Raw genomic sequence first — 22,187 nt, 5'->3', positions numbered from 1 at the left:
CAAAAGTTTGAACCAGCCTTCCTGAATTTTGTATAAAAGTTCTCCTTTAAAGTCTGTCCTAAAAATCCATCCTTAGAACAAAGTATTAATGTAAAGTTTTTATGAGCTTCTCCTCAAGTTTTGAGAGATACCACAAACATGTAGACTAAACTTTGTCTGGTGATTTGGAATGTTTAGTTAAGAAATTTCTCCACCCACGGTGAAAGGGAGAGAGGAAATGAATAGCAGATGATTTATTTTAACTTATTTTAAATGAACATAGAAAATAGTTAAAATTTAAAAATTTTAGTAACTCTGTGTACAGGGGCATCCATTAAAAGACCCTCTACTGAAGATACACTGTAGTTAATTAAAGTAAATGAGAGGACGTTTCTGATAATTTGACCTTGTGAATTTAGCATTTATCACTAAGCTTTGATATTGGGCTATGTGTTGAAATGCATTATATAGCTTGTAACTGTAGGGATATTTAAGCAAAAAACAGTATTTGTTTCTATTTTCTGTATTTAATTCGAGCATTTATATTATCTCCATATTGGTTAACGTTTTAGTCTTTTGCATACATTGGTAATTTTTTTTTGGTCTGTAAAATTTATTCAACTTGTGGTTACTCAGTGGTTGATCATAAATGGCCTTCGGGCTTAAGGGCCTTTAGACTAATATCACTGTACACTTAACTCCTTCAGTCAACATGAAGGGTGTAGAGTAGTGAACATTTACAGTAGATGATTTTGCTGTTTTCCCTCTTCAAGGGAAGAGGATGAAAGCTGCCATTAGACTGGACTTGGTACATTGTGTGTTAGTTTCATTTTCCACGTCCCTATTTGTATTATCTGGAATAATCAAGAATAACTATAATCCTTACTGTTACTTGTTCATTTAGACACAAAGCTGGCAATTACAAAAGTGGATTCAGCTAGCTTTACTATGATTTAATCATTTAAATGAACTTTCAGGTTACACTGGAAAAATCCTCCTGACTTGCTCAGTTTGAAGAAAAAATTTATCAAATAGAATATTATCATACAGTGATGATTTGTTGTTAAATATATATCTACATTCTAAAGCTAAAAGGATTAGCCATACCTATAGAGGAGGAGTAGAGTAGATGGTATTGGTAAAATATGCTCCCAGCCAGTTTTTTTTGTGCAGTCATAGGCCTGGTACCTAAAAGCACAGGTTTTATCAGACTATAATGATTCTCAGAGAATGGTCAAACTCCTTTTCTGTGCGATGGCTTCTGCTGCTGCTACTTAGTTGCTTCAGTTGTGTCCAACTCGGTGCCGCCCTATGGACTGCAGCCTATAGACAGGCTCCTCTGTCCATACTATTCTCTAGGAAAGAATACGGAGTGGGTTGCCATACCTTCCTCCACGGAATCTTCCTGACCCAGGGATCAAACCCGGGTCTCCTGCATTGCTGGCACATTCTTTACGGCTGAGCCACCAGGGAAGCCCCATGCAATGGCTAGTTTGATGTAATTACACTGATGTAGATATTAAGTCAGTATTCCAATAAAATAACTATGATTATTTTAGCCTAAAGGTTTTCATAATAGCTGAAGTGTGGGATGGCATTTTCTATCCTGTCACTTATTCACCAAATATTATTTTGAATAGTCAAAAATTGCTAGGCATGCAGTACAAAGATAGAGACATGGTCCAAACTATTGAATTTAGTAGAGGGAGTGAAGTGAGAGACACACATATAATTGTAGTGTATAGTATTGAGAGGTTTTATGTTTTCATTGCAGTGGGAATTCAGTAAGATAGAATTTTCTGTGCTTTTGACGGGGGTGGATTTTAGGAAAGGATTCTTTTTTTTTTGGATAAATCTGAAGTGTTACAGTATGTAAATATAAGATGTATAGTGTGTTAGTTTGATACATTTATATATTGTGATATGATTGCCAATGAAGCGATATTTATCATATGATAGTGTTGAGGTATATAGTATTACTGATTTTTATTCATTATACTGTGCATTGGATCTCTGTGGTTTATTTATTACTCATTATAAGTTTGTATACTTAAACACCATTGGTCTCATCTTACCATCCCCTGGTAACTAATTTTACTCTTTTAATAGGTTTGACTGTATTTTTTAAAAAAAGATTTCTCGTATAAGTGATATCATTCAGTACTTCTGTTTCTCTGTCTAACTTATTTCACTGAGCATAATGTTATCAAGGTCTATCCATGTTGTGACAGGATATCTTAGGAGGGCAGGATATCTTAGGAAAAGGTTCTTAAAGAGGAGTCTTACTTGATGTATTAAATGTTCATCAGAGGCAAGAGAAAGGCATTCTCAGGGAAGGAGAGGTGAGTATTTATCTTGTATGTATACATGTGAAAGAGTAGCGTTTTGAAAAACTAATTTAGTACCTAGAGTTGCTAGAGATACTGCCGCCAGAATAGACTATAAACATTGTGTGCAGACTTAGGAGATTGACTTTTATACATTTGTTGGCAGAGAGCTGTTGAATATTTTTAAATTTTAGATTTCAGGTTTTCATTTTAGAAACTCATGCTATAACAGTGTAGAAGATGAGTGGTGGGGCTAAAATTAGAGAGTATTGTAATGTCAAGTTCAAGAAGGCAAGGAAATGACAAAGTATGCAGTCCATGGGGTCGCAGAGTCGGACACGACTGAGCGGCTGAACTGATGAATAAAAGAGAATAGATTTAAGAGCTCTTTAGGAGATAAACTCAACAAGACCTAGTGACTAATTTGCATGTAAAATATAAAGGAAGAATAGGCAAGGATCACTGAGGTTTCTAGCCTAGACAGTATAATGATGGTGACATTAAATAAGGTACTTACTGGGAGTTCAACATGCTTAGTTTGCAGATGTTTATTGAACATTCCATGCGAGTTGTCTGTACATACACAAGTCATTAGGTAGAACTTAAGATTTTGAGTTTGAGGAACAACAGGTATAAAGGATATGAAGATAGATTAAGAATGGAATAATGGTGAACAGCAGCTGCATTTTAAAGAATATAGTTGGGAAAAGAGAAACCAGTGAAGGAGAAGTAAGCATAGTCAGAAGTGTATTGAGAAAACCAAAAGATGCTTAAAAAAATAATGTCTTTGGATTTGGCTTTGAAAAAGAAAACTGAAAGTGTGAGTTGGTTGGTTGTGTCTGACTCTGCCACCCCATGGACTGTAGCCTCTGTCCATAGAATTCTCCAGGCAAGAATACTGGAGTGTATTGCCATTCCCTTCTCCGGGAAATCTTCCTGACCCAGAAATCGAGCCTGAGTCTCCCGCATTGCAGGCAGATTCTTTACCTTCTGAGCCACCAGGAGGTCAACTTTAATTTTAGTGTCAGAGACTAGCAGAAGCCAGATTTCAGTTTGTTTGAGAAAGGAAATTGACCCTAGATTATTGTGTTAAGTTTGGTCGTTAAATGAAGAAGAGGATGAGCAACTCAGACTTATAGATCAAGGTAAAGGTTTTAATTTTTATTTTAATGTTTAAATAGGCAAAAGATTAAGTATATCCATAAACAGGTAACTTTTTGTACAGTTTGGCTAGCCTCTGTTTTGATTTTTTTATTTGCCTCTTATCTTTAAAAATATAACTTTAAGAAACATACTGCATATTGGTGAATTGCTTTTACTAGTGTAAACCAAGCTTAATTGTTGGTATTTTTTTTTAGGAATATGGAAATGCTGAAAATACATCGACTCAGTCAAAGGTTATGAACAAAAAAGACAAAAGAAAGACTCATCAGGGAAAAGACAAACCTCTCACAATATCACTAAAAGAATTTCAGTCTGAAGGTAATGTATGTACAAAATCTATTAAGCTAGAGGAACTATTTTGAGTCTTTGTATACTTAAGTTTAAGTACCTTTCTAATTTTTAAAATAAGATTGTTTTATTAACATGTTACTTAGAATGTAAAACATGTAAACCTGCTTGGAAATAAACTATTTGGGGGTCAAAGTGATTTAAACACAGGCATTAAAACCTCATAAAATCCTGGTAAAAATTTATCTTTCTGTATTTTTGAATTTGCCCCTTTTCTAAAATTCACTGAAAATAACAATTGATATTTGTAGTTTTGAGTCATCTTGAAACATATTATTGTCCTTACCCATAAAGTAATTTGACTTACACTAGACCAGAAATAGGGGGCTTCCCAGGTGGCGCAGTGGAAAAGAATCTGCCTGCCAGTGCAGGAGACACAGGAGACATGGGTTTGATCCCTGGGGTGGGAAGATCCCCTGGAGAAGGAAGGGCAACCCACTCCTGTATTCTTGCCTAGAGAATCCCATGGACAGAGGAGCCTGGTGAGCTGCAGTTCATGGGGTTGCAAAAGAGTTAGACACGACTTAGCAACTAAATAACAAGCCATACTTACACCAGTCAAAACAGTTGCTGACTAGATAAACAGCAAGGTCCGACTCTATTGCAGGGAATTATATTCAAAGGAAAATAAAAGAGTAGTTGCTGACCAGATGAACAGCTGTTTCTTTATTGATCTTGAAGTCAGTTTGACTTGAATGAATTTAAACTTAATACATTGGTCTGACAGAATGTGGTCCACTGGAGAAAGGAATGGCAAACCACTTCAGTATTCTTGCCTTGAGAACCCTATGAACAGTATGAAAGGCAAAAAGATATGACACTGAAAGATGAACTCTCCAGGTCGGAGGGTGCCCAATATGCTACTGGAGATCAGTGGAGAAATAACTCGAGAAAGAGCGAAGGGATGGAGCCAAAACTAAAACAACGCCCAGTTGTGGATGGGACTGGTGATAGAAGCAAGGTTCGATGCTGTCAAGAGCAGTATTGCATAGGAACCTGGAATGTTAGGTCCATGAATTGAAGCAAATTGGAAGTGGTCAAACAGGAGATGGCAAGAGTGAACGTGGACATTCTAGGAATCAGCGAACTAAAATGGACTGGAATGGGTGAATTTAACTCAGATGACCATTATATCTACTACTGTGGGCAGGAATCCCTTAGAAGAAATGGAGTAGCCATCATAGTCGACAAAAGAGTCCGAAATGCAGTACTTGGATGCAATCTCAAAAATGACAGAATGATCTCTGTTTGTTTCCAAGAAAACCGTTCAGTATCACAGTAATCTAAGTCTGTGCCCTGACCAGTAATGCTGAAGAAGCTGAAGTTGAATAGTTCTATGAAGACCTACAAGACATTCTAGAACTAACACCCAAAAAAGATGTCCTTTTCATTATAGGGGACTGGAATGCAAAAGTAGGAAGTCAGGAAACACCTGGTGTAACAGGCAAATTTGGCCTTGGAGTACAGAATGAAGCAGGGCAAAGGCTAATAGAGTTTTGCCAAGAGAACGCACTGGTCATAGCAAACACCCTCTTCCAACAACACAAGAGAAGACTCTATACATGGACATCACCAGATGGTTGACAGCAAAATCAGATTGATTATATTCTTGCAGCCAAAGATGGAGAAGCTCCATACAGTCAGCAAAAACAAGACTGGGAGCTGACTGTGGCTCAGATCATGAACTCCTTATTGCCAAATTCAGACTTAAATTGAAGAAAGTGGAGAAAAATACTAGACCATTCAAGTATGACCTAAGTCAAATTCCTTATGAGTATACAGTGGAAGTGAGAAATAGATTTAAGGGACTAGATCTGATAGACAGAGTGCTTGATGAACTATGGACGGAGGTTCGTGACATTGTACAGGAGACAGGACCCAAGACCATCCTCAAGAAAAAGAAATACAAAAAAGCAAAATGGCTGTCTGAGAAGGCCTTTCAAATAGCTGTGAAAAGAAAGGAAGCAAAAAGCAAAGGGGAAAAGGAAAGATATACCCATTTGAGTGCAGAATTGCAAAGAATAGCAAGGAGAGATAAGAAAGCCTTCCTCAGCGATCAATGCAAAGAAATAGAGGAAAACAAGACAATAGGAAAGACTAGAGAGCTCTTCAAGAAAATTAGAGATACCAAGGGAACATTTCATGCAAAGATGGGCTCGATAGAGGACAGAAATGGTATGGACCTAACAGAAGCAGAAGATATTAAGAAGAGGTGGCAAGAACTATACAGAAAAGATCTCCATGACTCAGATAACCACGATGGTGTGATCACTCACCTAGAGCCAGACATCCTGGAATGTGAAGTCAAGTGGGCCTTAGGAAGCATCACTACAAACAAAGCTAGTGGAGGTGATGGAATTCCAGCTGAGCTTTTTCAAATCCTAAAAGATGATGTTGTGAAAGAGCTGCACTCAATATGCCAGCAAATTTGGAAAACTCAGCAGTGGCCACAGGACTGGAAAAGGTCAGTTTTCATTCCAATCCCAAAGAAAGGCAATGCTAAAGAATGCTCAAACTACCGCACAATTGCACTCATCTCACACACTAGGAAAGTAATGCTTAAAATTCTCCAAGCCAGGCTTCAGCAATACGTGAACCGTGTACTTCCAGATGTTCAAGCTGGATTTAGAAAAGACAGAGGAACCAGAGATCAAATTGCCAACATCCGCTGGATCATCGAAAAAGCGAGACAGTTCCAGAGAAACATCTATTTCTGCTTTATTGACTATGCCAAAGCCTTTGACTGTGTGGATCACAATAAACTGTGGAAAATTCTGAAAGAGATGGGAATACCAGACCATCTGACCTGCCTCTTGAGAAATCTGTATGCAGGTCAGGAAGCAACAGTTAGAACTGGACAAGAAATAAGAGACTGGTTCCAGATAGGAAAAGGAGTATGTCAAGGATGTATATTGTCACCCTGCTTATTTAACTTACATGCAGAGTACATCATGAGAAACACTGAGCTGAAGGAAGCACAAGCTGGAATCAAGACTGCTGGGAGAAATATCAATAACCTCAGATATGCAGATGACACCACCCTTATGGCAGAAAGTGAAGAAGAACTAAAGAGCCTCTTGAGGAAAGTGAAAGAGGAGAGTGAAAATGTTGGCTTAAAGCTCAACATTCAGAAAACTAAGATCATGGCATCCGGTCCCATCACTTCATGGGAAATAGATGGGCAAACAGTGGAAACAGTGGCTGACTTTATTTTTGGGCGCTCCAAAATCACTGCAGATGGTGATTGCAGCCATGAAATTACAAGACACTTACTCCTTGGTAGGGAAGTTATGACCAACCTAGACAGCATATTAAAAAGCAGAGACTTTGTCAACAAAGGACCATCTAGTCAAGGCTATGGTTTTTCCAGTGGTCATGTATGGATGTGAGAGTTGGACTATAAAGAAAGCTGAGTGCATAAGAATTGATGCTTTTGAACTGTGGTGTTGAAGAAGACTCTTTAGAGTCCCTTGGACTGCAAGGCAATCCAACCAGTCCATCCTAAAGGAGATCAGTCCTGGGTATTCACTGGAAGGACTGATGCTGAAGCTGAAACTCCAGTACTTTGGCTACCTGATGCGAAGAATTGACTCATTTGAAAAGACCCTGATGCTGGGAATGATTGAGGGCAGGAGAAGGGGATGGCAGAGGATGAGATAGTTGGATGGCATCACCAACTCAATGGACATGGGTTTGGGTGGACTCCAGGAGTTGGTGATGGACAAGGAGGCCTGGCATGCTGCGGTTCACGGGGTCGGAAAGAGTCGGACACAACTGAGCGACTGAACTAAACTGAACTGAACATTGGTCACCCCGTGGACTGTAGCCCACCAGGCTTCTATATCCGTGGAATTCTGCAGGCAGAGAATACTGGAGTGGGTTGCCATTCCCTTCTCCATTGGATCTTCCCAAGCTGGGGATGAACCCAGGTTTCCTGCATTGGAGGCAGATTCTTTACCATCTAAGCCACCAGGGAAGCCATCCATGAGGATTAGTAAGACCGTAACTGTAATAAAAAAGAAAAAAAAAACTTCACTGTTTTTATAAACAGGCCTCTCTGTGAAGTTAGGAATAAATTTAGAGGATTGCATTGTTTACATTTAAGGATCAGGAACGTTTTTCCTGTAGCCAACTTTTCTGATTAAGTCACTCTGTTTTGGGGTTAAAAGAACAAATACATGTTCAATTTCCAATTTTAGTAAGAATGATTTTATATAAGAGCTTTGTTATTATACAGTAGGCAAAGATATGAAAAGAATGTTTTTTAAAACTTTGTAATTTATTTTTCATATTTTTAAATTTATTTGATGAGTTGAGAATGTCATTAGTATGATATTGTTAAAGGCAGGCTGCACAACTATTCCAAAACATGATAAACACAATCATGGTTCTTCCCTGGGTTTCTGGCATCACATTGAATACTAACTAGGACATGCTGGAAGAATGACTGAGTAGCCTATCAGGATTTGGTAGTTTGACCTGAAACTTACAATTTTGACATTTACTGGGTTTATGGACTCTATTCTGATCAGTGGATGCTTTAAAGAATTGGACCCAGCTTTTAGATTTGCAAATAGATTTCTCATAAGAAACTATATTGTTAAATTATTTTTAGTCCTTGAGAATGGAAAGTTTCTACTGTGCCTTAGAAGCATTGTTAAATATTAGATACCTTGATTATCTCCAATTTAAATAAGAACACTTGCTACCTATTAGTTTCAACCTTTTGTCTGTGTGGATTCCCTGGGTCTTCCTTGTAATCATTTCCCAGAAATACTGTGTTGTTACTAAGTCAGTGGTTTGTTTAATTTCCGTATAGTTGTGTCAACATAAATATACATTAATTTTTAGGATTTTTTTTCACGTATTATCACATCACTATAATATGTAGTTTTAAAATTTAAAAAACCTAACTAATAGTTTTACAGGACACAAATTACTATTCTACTTTTTATTCCACAAAGGCAGTAGTGGTCTGTACAATCTTTATAGTAACAGTACCCTGTGATTTGATTTTAGACATGTTTACCTCCCTTCAAGTTCTCCCCTCCCCCCAAAAATTATGTGAAACAACAAATCTAAAATATATGGAATTCAAATGTTTAGAATTTAATAATACCCCTTGGTGTGGATGGCATTTAGTGGGATATGAGTCCTTAAGCTGAGCAAATTAGTAATTATATGGTAAATTTTAACATCTTATCCCTAGAAAAGTAAATCTGATGTGAGTCCCAGACAACCGCCAAATGACTTCTGTAACTCTTATTGTTGTTGTTGTTCAGTCGCATAAGTTATATGCAACTCTTTTGCGACTCCATGGACTGTAGCCCACCAGGCTTCTCTGTCCATGGAATTTCCCAGGCAAGAATACTGGAGTGGCTGCCATTTCCTTCTCAAGGGGATCTTCTTGATTCAGGGATGTAGGTGGATTCTTTACTGCTGAGCCACCAGGGAAGCCTGGTGTAACTCTTACTGTAATTTTGAAATTCTTTTCAAAAACTTAGTTTAAATATTTTGTACATAGTGAAATATTTTATATGTTAATGTCGTTCAATGAAGTCTCACCATTATTTTTTTTTTCGTTTACAGATCACATTAGTAAAAAGACTGAGGTAAGTGTTATTGTAACCATCTTTATTCTAGAAAACATCTGATGGTTTTAAGAGTAGTACTTTAGTGTTTGTAAGTTTTTTTTGAGACATAACCATTTAAAGGATAGCCCACGTTTGTCATGAATAATAAAACTCAGTGAATAATAATAAAACTCACCTTTGTCTTGCAATTAAAATGATATAAAGTACAGTACAGTAGAATAAAAATACTGTTTGCATGAAATATAGTATCATTTGACTTTAGCATCCTAATTATTGTGTGTCTAAAGGTTACTACATGTAAGCTTAAAATTTTAGGGAAAAGTGGTATAATACTTCAAACTTCATTAAAAAAATATCCTGAAACCATGACTCAGGATATTTTGGAATTATAGAAATTGTGAGGTAAGCTGTGATTTTATAGTTTATAACTGTGGATAAGATTAACCTGGTCATATATTTCTCTTATCATTTGCCATTAGAGGGTAGTGCAGCCTACACATACTTTTCTAGTGTTATTGGTTACTTATTTCTGTTAAGACTAATACAGTCTCTATAAACCTTTTAGCATTGGAAGATGCTTCTATAAAATACCTTCTAATATTGAGGAAGGTACTAATAAAATGTTAGAGTTCTTTTGACTTCTTTAGGTAATAATCTACAATTTCATTATTTTTGTGTTATGTATGTTTTCTTGTTAGTAATTCCATTAATTGATTTTTTTAATAGTCAGATGTTCCTTGATTTCACTGTAGAATACATAGATGGTTTGACTATCTTTGTTGTTGCAGATGTTTTCTTGACAGGTCAGGGAAATGAAATCCATTTCTAAGAAAACCACATCTATATAACTCTGTAACTATATTAGTAATATAGTCCTCAGCTGTGCACACAAACACAAAACTTATTTACTGTTAAAACAGATGATTGAAATTCTTTTAAAGTTATTTACAAACCTCTATCACTGTTTTTAGATTAAAATTTAAATGACTATAAATATAGACTGAATATTATATATTAGAAGATCCCCTGAAGAAGGGAATGGCTACTCACTCCAGTATTCTTGCTTGGAGAATTCCATGAACAGAGGTGCCAGGTGGGCTACAGTCCATGGGATTGCAAAGGGTCGGACACGACTGAGTGACTAACACACACACACACATTAATTATGTGTTTGAAAGTGGAAAATGTGTAATTTTGGACTGATTTCATTTTTTTTAATCCATTGATTTATTGGGAGGGTAGTTTTATGCAAATGATAAAGCAGATACACGTATTCTTCAAATAGTACTGGCAACTGTTAGTGGAGGGAAAGATAATTTTTATGAGCTATTTATGCTTGCTTTTTTTTCTTCACTGACATGAAAGGAAAAAAGAAAAGCAGACTGACAGGATCTACTTAATACATTTAACCCAAGTTGTATTTAAACAAACATGTGACATAACATATGTTTTGTGTTTCATTATAGTTTTAGGGCTGTATTTATCTGTCTTTAAATAATTTGATATGTAATAAAATTCACTGTGAGTAATCTTGATGATTAAGATGTTGTAAACATTTGTAAATGCAGTCTAATTATAATTTATTTCCTACATAAATATTTTAAGAAATCGGTCACAAAAATATGTATCTCACATTATTCTATGATATGTAGTAAAAGTATACCAAATTTATGTTCTGCTACTATTGGACGTATTACTCATTTTATGGGGACTTGGATATTTAAACTGAAAAAATTGAAGAAAGTAGGGGAATTGAAGAAATTAGGGAAATTCTTAAATTGAAGAAAGTAGGGAAAACCACTAGACCATTCAAGTATGACCCAAATCAGATCCGTTAAGATTATACAGTGGAAGTGACAAATAGATTCAAGGGATCAGATTTCATAGAGTGCCTGAAGAACGATGGATGGAGGTTCGTGACATTGTACAGGAGGTAGTGATCAAGACCATCCCCAAGAAAAAGAAATGCAAAAAGGCAAAATGGTTGTCTGAGGAGGCCTTTCAAATAGCTGAGAAAAGAAGAGACGCTAAAGGCAAAGGAGAAAAGGAAAGATATACCTATTTGAATGCAGAGTTCCAAAGAAGAGCAAGGAGAGATAGGAAAGCCTCCCTCGGTGATAAGTGCAAAGAAATAGAGGACAACACTGTATAAGTGTTGTTCTACTGAGATGGATGAAACTGGAGCCCATTATACAGAGTGAAGTAAGCCAGAAAGAAAAACAACAATACAGTATACTAATGCATATATATGGAATTTGAAAGATGGTAACGATAACCCTATATGCGAGTCAGAATAAGAGACACAGATGCATGGAACAATTTTATGGACTCTGAGGGAGAAGGTGAGGGTGGGACGTTCTGGGAGAATAGCATTGAAACATGTATATTATCGTATGTGAAACAGAACACCATTCCATGTTCGATGCATGAGACAAGGGCTCAGGGCCGGGGCAATGGGATGACCCAGAGGGATGGGATGCGGAGGGAGGTGGGTGGGGGGTCCAGGAAGGGGAACAAATGTAAACCCATGGCTGATTCATGTCAATGTATGGCAAAAACTATTACAATATTGTAAAGTAATTAGCCCCCAACTAAAATAAATAAATTTATAAAAAAAAAAAAAAAAGAAATAGAGGACAACAGTAGAATGGGGAAAACTAGAGATCTCTTCAAGAAAATTAGAGATACCAAGGGAACATTTCATGCAAAGATGGGCACAATAAAGGACAGAAATGGCATGGACCTAACAGAAACAGAAGATATTAAGAAAAGGTAGCAAGAATACACAGAAGAACTATACAAAAAAGATCTTCATGACCCAGATAACCACGATGGTGTGATCACTCACCTAGAGTCAGACATCCTGGAATGTGAAGTCAGGTGGGCCTTAGGAAGCATCACAACAAACAAAGCTAGTGGAGGTGATGGAATTCCAATTGAGCTATTTCAAATCCTAAAAGATGATGCTATGAAAGTGCTGCATTCAATATGCAAGCAAATTTGGAAAACTCAGCAGTGGCCACAGGACTGGAAAAGGTCCGTTTTCCTTCCAATCCCAAAGAAAGGCAATGCCAAAGAATGTTCAAACTACTTCACAATTGTACTCATCTCACATGCTAGCAAAGTAATGCTCAAAATTCTCCACGCCAGGCTTCAACAGTATGTGAACTGTGAACTTCCAGATGTTCAAGCTGGATTTAGAAAAGACAGAGGAACCAGAGATCAAATTGCCAACATCCATTGGATCATAGAAAATGCAAGAATATTACAGGAAAACATCTGCTTTTGCTTAACTCTCTCCACTTCCCTTGAGTGTGGGATGTACTTAATAACTTGCTTCCAAAGGTAGACTGTAGAAAGGGAGGGAAAGTAACTACACTGGAGAAACCTGGCAAACACAGTCTTGACCAGGTGATAAATGTTAATAAAATCATGTTGGTAGTATGTATGCTTGATGTGATGAGAATGGCCTAATCCTCTGTGGTTTTTTCCCCTAAAACACATGTGTAGTTTTGAGAAAAACATCAAACAAATGCGTATCTGGGACCATTCTACAAAATAACTGACCATTGTACCCGTATGACTTGAAAATATAAAGGTCATCAAAAACAAAGTCTGAGAAAATGTCATGGCTCAGAGAAGGCTAAGGAGATAGGATAATTAAATGTAATATATCCTGGATGGGATCTTGGAACAGAAAAAGAACATTAGAGTAAACTAGTTCTAGGGAAATCCAGATAAAATGTGGAGTCTAATTATAGTAATATGCCAATATTGGTTCCTTAGTTGTAACAAATATACCACAATAATGTAAGAAGTTATCAACACGGGACACTGGGTGAGAGATATGTATGGAAATTCTTTATTATCTGAAACTTTACTGTAAATCTAAGACTGTTCCACGTTTAAAAGTTTATTTTAAAAATTGATCAGTGAATTCAAGTGTTGTGAGCCACTATAAAGTTACGGTTAAGGTTAGTAGCTATTAATAATTATTTCCTTGATTCATTATTTCTTTAGAGCTGTTATTTAAATTTTTACTTCAGGAAAACATGCATATAATAATAATTGAATGGTAGAATTTATAAAATCAGTGGTATCTCAACTATTGTCATGCTCTTAGTACATATTAAAATCCTCCTCATGTTTCAAGATTGACTCTTGTGTTAAGCTGTGCAAGTATATTTAGAGTTTTTCAGAACATGCTATATTTTCTCATACTACCTTGCCTCCCATGTATTCTTTCCTTCCATCTTTCTCAGTGGTGTCTTGTCCATGAATAGTTGTTAGTTCTTATAAGAGAGTGTGAAGTCTGGAACAACGTATGTCACCATCTTGATGATGTCACACACCTCCATCTTTGTTTATTTAGCTAACTATGCTTCAGAACTTGGCCAAAGAGTCACTTTTTTTCCTGGAAAAATTACCTCATCATGGTCTTATTTAGATGGCCAAACATCCGGTGTATATTTGATAGCACTCAACATCCTGTTTTATCACTGTTTTGCTTCTTCACTAAAATTTGATTTTTTGGAAGTCTGGGACCATATCTTACTGCTTTAATTTCTCTGGTAGTCCTAACTCCTTTCATAGTGTGTGTGTGTGTGTTTGTGCACATGTGCACGCGCGTGCACAAACTCCTTTCATACTGTGTGTGTTTTCACATGCATGCATGCACTAACTCCTTTCATACTGTGTGTATGTGTGCGTGCTTGCCTGCATGTGCATATGCTCAGTCGTGTCTTGACTCTCTGTGACCACATGGACACATGAATGTTGATTGATGAACGAATGTTCTGCCTTCTTACTAAAACCTCTAGCCTTTTTGGACTGCCTCTCCTGTGTCTTTTTATCACTCTGTAACAGAGAAACATGTTTTAATTGCTCTGCCAGTTCAAGCACATTGTTAGGGTCTTCATGGAGCTCAATGTTAAGAATTCTGAGACTGCATCCTTGCTCAGCAAGAAAAAGTGCCACTATCAGTTAATTATGTTTGCAATTAATAAAAGAGGAAGAAGTGGCTTCATGCTTTACAGGTATTTTTCATTTCTGACATGTTCAGAACAGTGCTTAATTATTATGTTTATTATTATATTGTGTGATAGTTTTTATCTTTCTCAGTAAATTGTGAGTTCCAAAAGAGTAGCTAATATGTAGCATAGTGCTAATTGCATAGTAAAGGTATAACAAATAATTATTTCAAGTCAAATTCAAAAATTGAGTCTGTCAGGGCCTATTCTAGGGGAGAGAAGGTAGGCTTATCCCATATATAATGTAATTTTTAATATTATGCTTATAGAAAGAACACCATTATTTAGATTTCTTCTTGGAATAAATTTGAAGCACTCAAATGTGGCAAAAGAGAAATAACATGCAGATGGAGCATTTTGAGGTTTGCATGTTACTGTAAATTAAGGTATCTTAAAACTTTAAAGCTAGGAGGCTGTTCTTCTAAAATGTGGCTTGGAGCCCTTAGAAATATGAAATGAATTGTCAACAAGTGCATTTGCATTTGTCAGGTTATAAATGATAGGTCTTCAGATAGGAAACAGGTACTCAGTGGGAAACTAGATTTGTTTTTTAATTGAAGTATAATTTGCACACAGTAGAATACACCAGTCTTAAGTATGCAGCTTTGACATGTATGTAAAGTTATATGACCTACATTTCTATCAAGATAAAGAACATTTTCATTATATCAAAAAATTCCCTTCTGTACCATCCCTGTCATTCCCTCGTGCCCTGCCCTGCTTCCTGCAGGCAACCACTTCTGTGGTTTCTACTGTCATAGATTAGTCTTGCCTCTTTATTTAAAATAAAGCATACAGTATATTATTCTATGGTCTCAGCAAAATGTTTGAAGATTCATCCATGTTGTTGTGTATCACTAGTTCTTTTCCTTGCCATTGTTAAATTGTGTTCTGTGGTGTAAACATGTCACAATGAGTTTATTCATTCCCCTGTTGGTGAACATTTGGTTTGCTTCCATTTTTTGACAGTTATGAATGAGGCTGCTATGACATTTTAAAGAACAGCTTTACCAAGGTATAATTTACAGGTACTATAACCATTATCCATTTTAAATGTACCTTTTTTTATAAGTGTACCATTCAGTGGATTGTAGTGTGACGATTTACAGAGTTGTACAGTCATTACCACGATCAATTTTGGTAAACTGCTGAAGAGTTTTCCAAAGTGGCTGTACCATTTTATGCTTGTGGAAGTATAGGTAGGAATTTGTGAAATAAGGAAAGTTATTGTTGCATTCCCGGCAGGAAGGCTAACAAAAGGTTTTTTAATGATGCTAACTAACTTTAGTTACTTGCACTCTTGTTCAGTTCAGTTTAGTCGCTCAGTCGTGTCCGACTCTTTCCGACCACATGGACAGCAGAACACCAGGCTTCCCTGTCCTTCACCAACTCCTGGAGCTTACGAAAACTCATGTCCATTGAGTCTGTGATGCAATCCAACAATCACATCCTCTGTCGTCCCCTTCTCCTCCCGCCTTCAGTCTTTCCCAGAATCAGGGTCTTTTCCAATGAGTCAGTTCTTCTTGTCAGGTGGCCAAAGTATTGGAGTTTCAGCTTCAGCATCAGTCCTTCCAATGAATATTCAGGACTGATTTCCTTTAGGTTTGACCGGTTTGATCTCCTTGAAGTCCAAGAGACTCTCAAAAGTCTTCTTGCAATACCACAGTTCAAAAGCATCAATTCTTCAGTGCTCAGTTTTCTTTATGGTCCAACTCTCAACATCCATACATGACTACTGGAAAAACCATAGCTTTGACTAGACAGACCTTTGTTGGCAAAGTAATGTCTCTGCTTTTTAATATGCTGTCTAAGTTGGTCATGGCCCTTTTTCCAAGGAGCAGGCATCTTTTAATTTCCTGGCTGCAGTCACCATCTGCAGTGATTTTGGAGCCCCCAAAAATAAAGTCTGTCACTGTTTCCATTGTTTCCCCATCTATTTGACATGAAGTGATGGACCAGATGCCATGATCTTAGTTTTCAGAATGTTGAGCTTTAAGCCAACTTTTCCACTCTCCTCTTTCACTTTCATCAAGAGGCTCTTTAGTTCTTTTTCACTTTCTGCCATAAGGGTGGTGTCATCTGCATATCTGAGGTTATTGATATTCCTCCCGGCAATCATGATTCCAGTTTGTGCTTCATCCAGCCCGGCATTTCACATGATGTACCCTGCATATAGGTTAAATAAACAGGGTGACAATATACAGCCTTGACATACTCCTTTCCTATTTGGAACGAGTCTGTTGTTCCATGTGCAGTTCTCTCTGTTGCTTCTTGACCTGCATACAGATTTTTCAGGAGGAAGGTCAGGTGGTCTGGTATTCCCATCTCTTTCAGAATTTTCCACAGTTTGTTGTGATCCAGTCAGTCAAAGGCTTTGGTATAGTCAATAAAGCAGAAGTAGATGTTTCCCTGGAACTGTCTTGCTTTTTCGATGATCCATCGGATGTTGGCAATTTGATGTCTGGCTCCTCTGCCTTTTCTAATTCCATCTTGAACATCTGGAAGTTCTCAGTTCACGTATACTATTGAAGCCTGGCTTGGAGAATTTTAAGCATTACTTTGTTATCGTGTGAGATGAGTGCAATTGTGCAGTAGTCTGAACATTCTTTGGCATTGCCTTTCTTTGGGATTGGAATGAAAACAGACCTTTTCCAGTCCTGTGGCCACTGCTGAGTTTTCTAAATTTGCTGGCATATTGAGTGCAGCTCTTTCACAGCATCATCTTTTAGGATTTGAAAAAGCTCAGCTGGAATTCCATCATCTCCACTAGCTTTGTTCATTGTGGTGCTTCCTAAGGCCCACCTGACTTTGCATTCCAGGGTGTCTGACTCTAGATGAGTGATCACACCATCGTGGTTATCTGGGTCATGAAGATCTTTTTTGTATAGTTCTTCTGTGTATTCTTGCTACCTCTTCTTAATATCTTTTGTTTCTGTTAGGTCCATGCCATTTTTGTCCTTTATTGTGCCCATCTTTGCATGAAATGTTCTCTTGGTACCTATAATTTTCTTGAAGAGATATCTAGTCTTTCCCGTTCTATTATTTTCCTGTATTTCTTTGCGCTGATGACTGAGGAAGGCTTTCTTATCTCTCCTTGCTCTTCTTTGGAACTCTGCATTCAAATGGGTATATCTTTCCTTTTCTCTTTGCCTTTAGCTTCTCTTCTTTTCTCAGCTATTTGTAAGGCCTGCTCAGACAACATTTTGCCTTTTGCACTTCTTTTTCTTGGGGATAGTCTTGCTCAGTACCTCTTGAATCACTGCCTCTTGATCACTCTTTAGTACAATGCACTCTTGTACTAAACTCTAAATGAAGAAACATTTTCATTTTTTATTTGTATTCCTCTATGCCAGCAACAGCAGGAAGTGTAATTAAAAGCAAAATGCTTTTTACAATAATAAGTTGTAATAATTCTTAGAAATAAGTCTAATAAATGATGTGTAAAACCTATATTGGGAAAATTATAAAACTTTATTGAAAGATAGTAAAGACTTAAATGGAGACACTGTGTTCATGGATTGGCAGACTTACTATAAAGGGGTCACTTTTCCTCAAATTAATCAGTAAAATCAATGTAATCTCAATCAAAATCACAGTTTAGTTTTTAAACTAAAAATGAAATCACTTCTAAAGTTAATGTGAAAGTGTAAAGAACCAAAAATAGCCAAAATGCTCTTGAGTAAGAAAAAGATAGGAGGATTTGACCAATCAGAGATCCAAGATTTTTTTTCAACCAATACAGTAAGGGTTTGGCAAGTGATAGACAAATAGACCTTTAGAACAAAATGGCCCATAAACAGAGCAGCCATGTATGTACCTTGATTGTAACAAAGTGATGTGAATATTACTGGAAAAAGGATTTACTTTTTAGAATAAGTGGGGGTTTGCGGACCAACTGAATATATGGGGAAAAAAAAGATTGGATTATTACTTTACACCAGTTCAGTCACTCAGTTGTGTTGGACTCTTTGAGACCCCATGGCCTGCAGGATGCCAGGCTTCCCTGTCCATCACCAACTCCCGGAGTTTACTCAAACTCATGTTCATTGAGTTGGTGATGCCATCCAACCATCTCATCCTCTGTGGTCCCCTTCTCCTCCCGCCTTCAATCTTACCCAGCATCAGGGCTTTTCCAGTGAGTCAGTTCTTCACATCAGGTAGCCAAAGTACTGGAGTTTCAGCTTTAGCATCAGTCCTTCCAATGAATATTCAGGACTGATTTCCTTTAGGATGGACTGGTTGGATCTCCTTGCTGTCCAAGGGACTCTCAAGTCTTCTTCAACACCACAGTTCAAAAGTATCAATTCTTCAGCACTCAGCTTTCTTTATAGTCCAGTTCTCACATCCATACATGACTACTTGAAAAACCATAGCTCTTTTGGCTTAAAACTCAACATTGCTTCACATCATACACAAAAATTCATCCACAGTGGATCAAAGACCTAAAAGTCAAAGGCAATGTTCCAAATAATTCAGGTGCAAATACAGGAATAATATGTTCATGATTTTAGGTTAAGAAAAACACAAAACCCACTAACTTTAAATGTATACATTGAATCAAAGACTTTTTCCCATTAAAGTATATTAGAACAATAAAATAATGGTCTTCAGAGTAGGAAAAGATTTTTTCCAAAGAACTCAATTGAAGAATGGATGGAAAAACAAGTACTCATGAAAGAGCATATTTACATGTCCTTAAAACATACAAAAAGATGTCTAGCCTCTTTCCTAATCAGGGACATTCAAATTAAAACCACAGTGAGAGTATTTACCTTCTGTGTTGGCAGAAATCAGAATCTGATGATTTGAAGTGTTGCTGAGGATGTAGAATATGAATGTGTGTGCTAAGTCAATTCAGTCATGTCTGACTCTGCGACCCTATGGACTGTACCCCCCAGGATCTTCTGTCCATGGGAGTCTCTAAGCAAGAATACTGGAGTGGGTTGCCATGCCCTCCTCCAGGGGATCTTCCTGACCTAGGAATCGAACCTGTGTCTTTTGGCAGGCAGGTTCTTTACCACTGGTGACACCTGGGAAGTCCCCAAGAATAAGGAATAGTATACTACTTATGACGAGGTGTGGTGATCAGCAATCAATGCAAAGAAATAGAGGAAAACAATAGAATGGGAAGAATAGAGATCTCTTCAAGAAAATTGGAGGTACCAAGGGAACATTTTATGCAAAGATGGGCTCAATAAAGGACAGAAATGGCAGGGACCTAACAGAAACAGAAGATATTAAGAAGAGGTGGCAAGAATACACAAAAAAACTATACAAAAAAGATCTTCACTACCCAGATAATCACAATGGGTACGATCACTCACCTAGAGCCAGACATCCTGGAATGTGAAGTCAAGTGGCCCTTAGGAAGCATCACTATGAACAAGGCTAGTGGAGGTGATGGAATTCCAGTTGAGCTATTTCAAATCCTAAAAGATGATGCTGTGAAAGAGCTGCACTCAATATCCCAGCAAATTTGGAAAACTCAGCAGTGGCCACAGGACTGGAAAAGGTCAGTTTTTGTTCCAATCCCAAAGAAAGGCAATGCCAAAGAATGCTCAAGCTACCGCACAGTTGCACTCATCTCACACGCTAGTAAAGTAATGCTTAAAATTCTCCAAGCCAGGCTTCAGCAGTACGTGAACCATGAACTTCCAGATGTTCAAGCTAGTTTTAGAAAAGGCAGAGGAACCAGAGATCAAATTGCCAGCATCCACTGGATCATCAAAAAAGCAAGACAGTTCCAGAGAAACATCTATTTTTGCTTTATTGACTATGCCAAAGCCTTTGTGTGGATCACAATAAACTGTGGAAAATTCTGAAAGAGATGGGAATACCAGACCACCTGACCTTCCTCCTGAGAAATCTGTATGCAGGTCAGGAAGCAACAGTTAGAACTGGACATGGAACAACAGATTGGTTCCAAATAGGAAAGCAGTACGTCAAGGCTGTATATTGTCATCCTACTTATTTAACTTATATGCAGAGTACATCATGAGAAACGCTGGCCTAGAAGAAGCACTAGCTGGAATCAAGATTGGCAGGAGAAATATCAGTAACCTCAGATATGCAGATGACACCACCCTTATGGCAGAAAGTGAAGAAGAACTAAAGAGCCTCTTGAGGAAAGTGAAAGAGGAGAGTGAAAAAGTTGGCTTAAAGCTCAACATTCAGAAAACTAAGATCATGGCATCCGGTCCCATCACTTCATGGCAAATAGATGGGGAAACAGTGGCTCACTTCATTTTTGGGGGCTCCAAAATCACTGCAGATGGTGATTGCAGCCATGAAGTTAAAAGATGCTTAGTCCTTGAAAGGGAAGTTATGACCAACCTAGTTCAGTTCAGTTCAGTCGCTCAGTCGTGTCTGACTCTTTGTGACCCCATGAATTTGCAGCACGCCAGGCCTCTCTGTCCATCACCAACTCCCGGGGTCTACCCAAACCCATGTCCATCGAGTCAGTGATGCCATCCAACCATCTTGTCCTCTGTCATCCCCTTCTCCTCCTGCCCCCAATCCTACCCAGCATTAGGGTCTTTTCCAATGAGTCAACTCTTCGCATGAGGTGGCCAAAGTATTGGAGTTTCAGCTTCAACATCAGTCCTTCCAATGAACACCCAGGATTGATCTTCTTGGGCATATTAAAAAGCAGAGACATTACTTTGCCAACAAAGGTCCGTCTAGTCAAGGCTGTGGTTTTTCCAGTGGTCATGTATGGATGTGAGAGTTGGGCTATAAAGAAAGCTGAGTGCATAAGAATTGATGCTTTTGAACTGTGGTGTTGGAGAAGACTCTTGAAAGTCCCTTGGACTCTAAGGAGATCCAACCAGTCCATTCCTAAAGGAGATCAGTCCTGCGTGTTCATTGGAAGGACTGATGTTGAAGCTGAAACTCCAGTACTTTGGCCACCTGATGCGAAAAGCTGACTCATTTGAAAAGACCCTGATGCTGGGAAAGATTGAGGGCAGGAGGAGAAGGGGATGACAGAGGATGAGATAGTTGGATGGCATCACTGACTCAATGGACATGGGTTTGGGTGGACTCTGGGAGTTGGTGTTGGACAGGGAGGCCTGGCGTGCTGCGGTTCATGGGGTTGCAAAGAGTCAGACATGACTGAGCAACTGAATTGAACTATGACGAAGTAACCTGTTAGCAATAGTTTGGTCCGACACAGTATTGGAAATCCTGGTCAGGACATTTAATTAGTCAAGAAGAAATAAAAGGCATTCACATCAGAAAGGAATTAGTAAAATTATCACTATTTGCAGATGACTCTTTTTGCAGTTGACCCTTGACTAGTGCAGGAGTCGGGTGCCAACCCTCCATGTAGTCCAAAATCCATGTATAATTTATAGTTGGCTATCTGTATAGCCAGTTCCTCTGTATTAGAGGTTCCTCTGTGTTTGAAGTTTCACATTCACGGATTCAGCCCACTACAGATAGTGCAGTACTGTCGTATCTACTATTGAAAAAATCCGTATGTAAGTGGACCCACGTGGTTCAGACTTTTGATTGTTCAAAGCTCAGTTCTAACATAGAAAAGTATAAAGACTTCCCAAAAAACTATTATAACTAATAAGTGAACTTTGCAGGGTACAAAACCAATATACAGAAATCTCTCTCATTTCTATGTACTAATAGTGAACTATCAGAAAGAAAAATTAGGAAAACAATCCCATTTGCAATTGTATCAGAAAAATAAAATACCTAGGAATAAATTTAACCAAGGAGGTGAACACTGAAAA

The 22,187-nt window shown here is 37.8% G+C and overlaps 1 protein-coding gene across 8 annotated transcripts in view; it reads left to right on the top strand.

The window, feature by feature from the left end:
- GKAP1 (G kinase anchoring protein 1) overlaps positions 1 to 22,187 on the top strand; it is a 104,797-nt gene that overhangs the window by 26,074 nt on the left and 56,536 nt on the right. For all 8 annotated transcript variants that reach the window (XM_081521475.1, XM_081521433.1, XM_081521445.1 and 5 more), the window contains exons 6-7: positions 3,665 to 3,788; positions 9,408 to 9,430. In XM_081521475.1, coding sequence (XP_081377601.1) covers positions 3,665 to 3,788; positions 9,408 to 9,430 — 147 coding nt within the window. The remainder of the gene's footprint in view (positions 1 to 3,664; positions 3,789 to 9,407; positions 9,431 to 22,187) is intronic.

This window comes from Giraffa tippelskirchi, chromosome 1, assembly GCF_054371585.1.
Source record: "Giraffa tippelskirchi isolate mGirTip1 chromosome 1, T2T-mGirTip1v1.2.pri, whole genome shotgun sequence".
NCBI lineage: Eukaryota > Metazoa > Chordata > Mammalia > Artiodactyla > Giraffidae > Giraffa > Giraffa tippelskirchi.
Note: the sequence above shows the minus strand (reverse complement) of the source record. Positions and strands in the feature narration are given on the sequence as shown.